General features: G+C 49.5%; 1 protein-coding gene across 2 annotated transcripts; it reads right to left on the bottom strand.

The window, feature by feature from the left end:
* Window positions 1–2,134: 2,134 nt before the first annotated feature.
* Window positions 2,135–7,380, bottom strand: LOC132344502 (melanoma antigen preferentially expressed in tumors-like). Of its 2 annotated transcripts, XM_059884128.1 has the most exons (5): window positions 7,169–7,379; window positions 6,286–6,352; window positions 4,606–4,925; window positions 3,719–4,321; window positions 2,135–2,960 (listed from the first exon to the last, which is right to left on the bottom strand). In XM_059884128.1, exons 2-5 carry the CDS (start codon window positions 6,319–6,321, stop codon window positions 2,384–2,386), a joined length of 1,536 nt encoding a protein of 511 aa, XP_059740111.1. In that variant the 5' UTR covers window positions 6,322–6,352; window positions 7,169–7,379; the 3' UTR covers window positions 2,135–2,383. The 2 variants fall into 2 exon arrangements, with proteins under 2 accessions (XP_059740111.1, XP_059740112.1); XM_059884129.1 differs by lacking the exon at window positions 6,286–6,352 and having other exon boundaries at window positions 7,169–7,380.
* Between the last annotated feature and the right edge of the window lie 350 nt (window positions 7,381–7,730).

The following is a 7,730-nucleotide window of genomic DNA, read 5'->3' as shown; positions in this document are numbered from 1 at the left end:
CCCAGTGAGTCAGCTGTTGCCATCAGATGATCAATATAGTGGACCTTCAGCTTCAGCATCATTCCTTCTAACAAGTATTCAGGGTTGATTTCCCTTAAGATTGACTGGTTTGATCTCCTTCTTGTCCAAGGGACACTCAGGAGTCTTCACCAGCACCACAACTCGAAGGCAAAAATCTGTGGCACTCTGCCTTCTTTGTGGTCCATCTCTCACAATCGTACATGACCACTAGGAAGACCATAGCCTTGACTATAGAGACCTTTGTCAGCAGAGTAATGTCTCTGCTTTTCCACACACTAAGTTTTTCACAGCTTTCCTGACAAGAAGCAACTGTCTTTTGATTTCATGGTTTCAATCACCATTGCAGTGATTGCACAGGCCAGGAAGAGGAAATCTGTCAGTACTTCCACCTTTTCCCCTTTTATTTGCCATGGAGTAAGGGACCAGATGCCACAAACTTAGTTTTTTTTAATACTTGGTTTAAGCCGGCTATTTCACTCTCCTCCTTGATCCTCACCTCATCAGTCCAGAGCGTCTGGCTTCTTGCTACTTCTGCTCTCAGTTCTAATTCGCTTAGTAAGAAATCGTAAAAGGATGGTTTCACAGGTTAAATGCAAGGGTGGTACAGAGAGGGACTGAACCTTAATGGACCATGACACATTGCAAAACTCAATGACAACTTGCACCACCTGCTTACCCACATTATTAAAGGTAAAGTGAAAGTGTTAGTCAGTCCTGTCTGATTCTTTGTGACTCCATGTACTGTAGCCCAACAATTCCATAGGCTCCTCTATGGAATTATCCAGTAAAGAATACTGGAGTGGGTAACCACTCCCTTCTCCAGAGGATCTTCCCGATTCAGGGACTAAGCCTGAGTCTACTGCATTGCTGGTGGGTTCTTTACCATCTGAGCTACCAGGAAAGCTCAAATCAAAATGATACTAATTTCTAGGACATTCCTAGATTAAACTTTGGCTGGTCCATGCTGGTTTCAGCTCCACTGGCCAGAAAAAGTGGTGTAGTTGGAGCCCTCCACTCTGAAGGGCTGATCTGATTATCATTATTTTGTTTTAGTTACTAAATATCTCTGAATCTCAGAGGACTAGGTCTAAGCAAAGAGGTCTGATGGGTAAAGAGAATTTGTTAAAAGCCTTAATGCTGTCAAATTGGCAGATAACCAGGATTTGGAGGAAATTTTATCTTTACCATGTGGCTTAAGGTAAAAACGTAAGGATTAAGATTTTTAAAAAAAAAGGTACAGATGAATCAACACTGAAATACTCAACTCAGAAGTGACTTTTTTTGACAATTGGGAATGGATTTCCATCAGCCTTTGAACAAATAATTGTGTGTGAAAGTTTTTATTAATATAAAAACAAAATAAAACCTGTGGTAATATTAGTGGCATAAAAGCACACTTAGACAATGGATTCAAGGATGTTGGGTTTTCTCTTAGAAACTGGAGGCTTCCCTGGCAGCTCAGATGGTAAAAAATCTGCCTGGGTTAGGACGATCTCCTGGAAAAGAGAATGACTACCCACTGCAGTATTCCCACCTGTAGAATTCCATGGGCAGAGAACGCTGGGAGGCTACAGTCCATTGATTCCCAAAGAATCAGATCCAGCTGAGCAGTGGGAAGGTGGGCACGGGCTGGTGTGTCCCAAGGGCTCCAGATGGTCTGCTGGTGAATATGCCCCAGGACTCCGGGCCTGACGTTGTACAGTGAACCCATCTTGGCACTGCCCATGGCCCGAGATGGAGGTTTTGCATCTGCTGGATCCACTGAGGAAAACCCCAGTGGCTGGGTGGGGTTAGTAGTAGGGGTTCCTTGGAAGAAGATTCCCACCAGCGGTGCTCACTCCTGGACACTTAGTTCAGTCCAGGCCCTGAGGATGCACCTTGTATATGATGACAGATTGAACAGCCTCAGAAATAAGTGAGGAGGTGGATGCCCTGGAAATGAGAACCACAGGGAGTGGAAAGATGGTGCCCTGAACTCCTTTAGCTGATCCTGGCCTATCAGAGAGCATCTAGGCCCCACTCATGCTCAGGCCGTTTTATAGAACCACTAACAGGAGAGTCATGAATTTAAAGGGGAGAATCATGGTCACAGGTCACAGAGGACACCAAATGATTGACATTGAAGTTCCCTTTATTTCTTTGTAACAATCCAACAGAGGGGTAATGACCCCATCACCCTACCAAGCCCAAAATTCCCCCTCCAAAAATCAGATTCACATTTCTAACTGTGTAGGAACATATCTCTCCAAAAATCCCACCAAGCCCTCCCCTACTGCCCACTCTAAATCACTTTCTCCTGCTTACACTGAAAAATTGTCTGAAACTGTTGTGTTCATTCTCAGCCTGCCACTCATGAGCTGGGCTAGTCGGGCAAGTAGCAGGGGCACAGGATGGGCTCGGTGTCATAGAGGATCTGGTCACCGCAGTGTGGACAGGGGCTGGCGCTGACCCAGAACATGCTGGACCGCCCAGACTTGCACAGAAGCTGCTTGAGCCGGGCATGCAGCTGAGCCAGAAGGCCCAGGTGCAGGGTGCCATGCACATCCTCATAGCTCTCCAGGGGTGCAGGGTACAGCACGTGGCTCAGCTTACTCAGCCCCATGGTGTGGTGCAGCAGGCTCTCCAGCACAGCCATAGAGATAGGGTTGCCACAGAAGCTGAAGGTGGTGAGCTGGGAGCAGCCGCTCAGGGAGGGTAAGAGGGCACTGAACTGAGAGTCCATGATGCCGCACTCATCCAGGTCCAGTTCCTGCAGGGTGGCTGAGGTCCTCTCAATCAGGACCTGCAGGGACTCCAAGTTGAGGCTGGTCAGGTTGACCCCGCTGAGGCCAAGGTCCTTCAGCAGGCTGACGCTCGGGCACTGCGACAGGTATGTCAGGTCTGACTCCGAAATCAGGCAATTGGTGATCGACAGGGTCTCCAGAGGGGTGTTCAGGCACCTGGGGAAAGACAGAGCAGTCAGTGTCAGGGGCAGAGGGATATGGGGAGGAGAGGCCCCTTTCACAGGAACACAGGGGATCTCACTGGCTTGGAGCTGGCCTCTCACCTCCTTGACAGGAAGGCAGGGGTTCTTCCAGGGGGAAGGTCATGCTCATATGGTTATGACCTCCCCCTGCACAAAATGATGAACTATTTTTAATGTGGGAAACAAACTGTAAACAAAGATTATTTGCCTATTTCAGCTTACTAGTATTTTGTTCACAGGAATTAAGATGTTTGTACAGGACACGGCTAGTTGAATTCAACAGCAGGCTGGATGCAGTAGACATGGGCTGGTGGGTCCCAGCAGTTACAGACGATCCCTGGGTGCATATCCCCCAGATATCCGGGGGTCACAAACCATCCATCATCACCTACAATTCATCCATCATCACCTACAATTCTTTGTCATTCTCTGTCATCGTCTCAGCTAAGACATCACTCTCTCGGAAAGAATTCCCAAGGGCATCACACCTGACCCCCACTATGCGGACTCCCAGCACAAGTCCCATTTGGCAGCATCTAACCTAGGCCACGCCTCTGACCCTAACCAGGGAGGTGACCTGACAAGAAGCCCGGGGACAGAGCGGCCATACCGTGAGGACTTCCAAGTGGCCTGTGCACACTGGCCATGTCCCCAGCAGGCACAAATAGACACCCCGATGGTAAAGAAATGAAAGAGGCCAGGTTTTGCTGCAGAGCTGGCGCCACACCTCACCTGAGCACCTGGTGCAGGCGGCCCTCGAGGAAGGAGATGGAGTCCAGGTAGAGCTCCTGCAGGTGGGGCAGGTTCAGGAACTGTGCACTGAGCTGGTTGACGCAGTTCTCCTGGTCCGGGGTGGTATGTGGCAATATGTGGATGCGAGACAGCAGCAGCCGGCGCAGGTTGCCCATCCGGCCCAGGTGCGGCAGGAACCTGCTCAGCGTGGCCAGCTTCCAGATGCAGTTGACCTCCAGGTCCTGAATGGAGTCCAGCTGCACCACCTTCAGGATCTTCCTGATGCTCTTCATGGGCATGGTGAAGATCCTCAGCTTCTGGCAGCGGATGTGCAGCAGCTTCCCCCTCTTCTTGGCCTTCTTCAGCAGGTAGCTGAGGGTCTCATCCAGAGTGTCCTCCTTGATGCACAGGTCGACCAGCACCTCCACAGGGGCCTGCTCTGGCTTCAGCCCCGCCTGCGCCTCCACCCTGCACCTCTTCTGCATTGGTTGGGCTGGCTCAGGCTCCAGCAGTGAGCAAACACTGACCTTCATCCCGGACCACAGGGTCCAGAAGTCCTGGTGGGTTTTCCGGCGCAAGTCCAGCACCTGCAGCTTCCACCGCCTGTGAGGCCGCAGGGGAAAGGCTGAGCCATGCAGAGGCCAATGGGCACCAGGACCCCATGAGTTCTCTGCACTCCACGTACCACAGCTCCTCTGGCTTCTAGGTCCCCCTTGGTTCCCACTTTAAGGGATAATGGGGGGTGGCCCACATGCTTTTTCTGCCCTCTCCCCCTCAACCAGTCCTATACATCCAATTGCTTGTTTCCATATGAGTCCTCATCCACCTGCCCTGTCTGCACCTTGCTTACACCCCCAGGCCTCACCAGTCTGCCAGGTTGACCTTACCTGGGGCGGACCTCCTGAGCAAGCAGGACATCCAGACCATCGAGTGCTGCCTGGAAGGTGTCCAGATGAGGCTGGTGGTCTTGCATCAGGGCCCCCAGTGGGAGGCAGGGGAAGGGCCAGGCCTGCACCATCGCCTTCAGGGCCTCTGTGTGCCTTCCAGCAAAGGCCTCCATAAACAGTGGTGGAAAGAGCTCGATGGGCAGCTCCTCCAGAGCCATGATGGCCAAGGCCTCATTGCGCAGCAGGCACTGTGCGCCCAGCTCCAGGAGTCGGGGTGGGGCCTGGACGTTCATCCTGAAGAACCTCCTCTGGAATGAGTCCTGGGAGGACGTCAGAGAGCAAGGGCATGGGAGTGGGGGGTGGCGTTTCCTTCTCTGGTCAAGGAACCGGGGAGACCCTGCTGTCCCTCCACCCTCAGGGAACCAAGGCAGGGTCAGAGACATCCTCTGGCCACAAAGTCACAGCTTTTGTCCCACCAGCACATGGACAAGCATCTCTCCAGGCAGCAACACAGGGACAAGGTGACCTCTTGCTCCATCCCGTATCTCCTGGCTGCTGCATTTAATCCCAGCCCTACTGGCCGGTAGATACCTAGGAGTCTGACAGCTGACCCCACTCTCTTCAGAGAAAGCTTCTGATTATTACTCAAGGGCTGAAAACAGGAATCAGGAGTTTAGCCCAACACAGCCTGTCTCTAAACTCCAACCAATAACTCACACAATGAGTGCTGTTAGGTCACTACATAAAAAAGTCACTTTCACTGGGTGTCTCTTCTACAAATGTTATTACCATTTGGTTCAGTGGACCAAAGCACTCGCATTCAGAACAAAACCTCCACTCTTTCAAATATTCTACAGATTTTTTTTTTTTTTTGTATCCCATGGGATTAAAAAAGTCTTTAGCTTTTAATACAAAAAGAAACCCCCAAAATCCTTTAGGCTAGTCAAATCACAAAACTGTAAAATAATATGAACTATAATCACTGGTCTCAAACTAAAATGTAAAATGTCACCCAAAAATTCCTCTTAATTAGATGTCTTTCATTAAATCAATTCCAGGAACTTCCCTGAATTTCAGTGTGGAGGACTGTATTCTTTCACAGCAGGGGCATGAGTTCTATCCCCATCAGGGATCTATGACACCAGATGCTGTTCTGTGTGGCCCCATCCCCTAAATCTCACCCCACCCTAACCCATCCCTCACTGCCCCTACCCTGTCAAATTTTATCTAGTTAGGAAATGTTGTAATGATCTGTACAAGTGGAGAAAATCAGAGAAGCAACCAAACTGTCTGGGATAAAGGTAAAACTGCATGTAGAAGGAAAAGCAAAGTATACAATTGCCAACGTGAATGGGAAGGCAAAGAAAATTCTCCACAGGATCGTGGCCTGCATGGACTGTCCCATGAAGACCCCAGCAGGTACATCTGTCAGAGCCCAATGCTCCAGCGTGGAGCAGTGTGCTCAGTCCTCAGACCCTCTTCTCCTTCCAGGACACAGTTTTCCGATTCTGGCTGAAATTTCCATTTCCAGATAAAGTGCTATCTTACTACTAGATTTCCATCCAGCTAAGGCTGAGTGGTTTTTGTTTTTTTACTTTCTCACTACATACAACTGATGGGATCCTGTCTGTTCACAATAGGTTACCAAAATATTTAAAAATATAAAAGAAGAAAACTAACCTGAAGGTACATTCGTTGGGGGAGTTTGGGCCACATCAAAATCAACCAAATGTTCACATTCAGACAGCTTTGTGTGGATGGTGATGTCACCCCAGAAAACAAAGAAACAAAGTAAGATTCCTGAGTATCACACTGTCACTTCTACACTGTCAGACAGTGAAACATGTTCCCGTTCACAGAGGAACAGAGGTGTAATGGAGGGATGATGGGTCCTCCAGATTTTGAGAGTGAAGAATTCCCTGGAACTGGTCAGATCAAAATACACCTAGGAGCTGGCCAGGAGAACAGAGGGACCAGACATTTGTAACAAAACCATGAAAGTACCCAAGAAAGTGTGCTTTGTTTGGAGGAATTCAAAGACTTATCTTAGCCTAGGCTTGTGAAATTGTCAGAAGAGGGAGTGGCTAAAAAGGGACCAGTGGATCCCTTAAACCCAAGACAAACCCAAGATCCAGACTTCCTTCCTCCCTGGAGGCAAAAGGGCATTTCCTTTGTGAAGCTAGGCTATTACATTTACGAATGTGTTTTAGGAGAGGATGGAACTGTTTTGGCTGGCCAAACCTTGGACAGGCATTGTTTTGCCTGAAAGCCACTTATGGCTTAGGGTCGTGGGCTCTCCTGAAGGGAAATAAACGTGGGCCAAGGACATAAATCTGTGTCAGCAAATGGCTGTAAACCGGAGGCTCAGGGGTCCTCTGCACATCCCAGCCTGGGCTCTGTCCAGCGACCTGTACCCTCAACATGACCTTCAAAGGCTCCTTCCCAATGTAGCTGGGTAACCTGACCTTCCCTCAGTGCCAGTGAACAAGAAATCCAAAGCGCCTTTGAAACCGCCCTCCCGCCCAACCCCAACCCCTCTCCCTCCCTTAAGGCTCTCACTTACAGAGATTCTGATGGGAGCTCAACTTTAAGCCCACAAATACAATTCAGTTTTTCCTTTGCTCTGCATTAAGAACAGGTAGCCACACGGACTTTCTCCCTGGGGAGGTGCAAATCCTGCATCAAAGGGTCTGGGTTGAAGCCCCTTCTGGGCCGGCTGACACACTGGTTCTGTTGAGGTCTCAGAACACAGACAGATGGAACCTCTCCACGCCTGGCATTGTGATGCCCCAACAATTCTATATGGAAGGCAAGAAGGAGGCCTTCCCTGAAAGCTACTCTACAGTTTGTTAACTTCCTGGATATGGCATTCACCAAATTCCCACCATCCCCATCAGCAGCCAGAGATGTGGGTGTCCCTTAAATAGAGTTAAAACCCCTAAAATAGGGTTAAGCTGGAATGTGCCTTAAGGGCACTTTGACTTCCGGCAATCACCTTGGCCAAACAGCTGCAGAAGCTCAAGATTAGCAACGAAGAGAATCATCCAGTCCCTGATTAAGTAACAACCATGAGGATGCTGGCACTTTCCACCAGTACTTCAAATAACTTTCAGAGAGAAGTCGAA

This window comes from Bos taurus, chromosome Y (genome assembly GCF_002263795.3).
Source record: "Bos taurus isolate L1 Dominette 01449 registration number 42190680 breed Hereford chromosome Y, ARS-UCD2.0, whole genome shotgun sequence".
NCBI lineage: Eukaryota > Metazoa > Chordata > Mammalia > Artiodactyla > Bovidae > Bos > Bos taurus.
Note: the sequence above shows the minus strand (reverse complement) of the source record. Positions and strands in the feature narration are given on the sequence as shown.

Excerpts from the sequence above, each read along its gene's own strand:
- LOC132344502 (XM_059884128.1), bottom strand. The coding sequence starts at position 6,321 with ATGTGGCCCAAACTCCCCCAACGAATGTACCTTCAG. Across the intron at positions 4,322-4,605 it reads GCTCAGGAGGTCCGCCCCAG|GCGGTGGAAGCTGCAGGTGC; the intron begins GTAAGGTCAACC and ends GCGGCCTCACAG. Across the intron at positions 2,961-3,718 it reads CGCCTGCACCAGGTGCTCAG|GTGCCTGAACACCCCTCTGG; the intron begins GTGAGGTGTGGC and ends GTCTTTCCCCAG.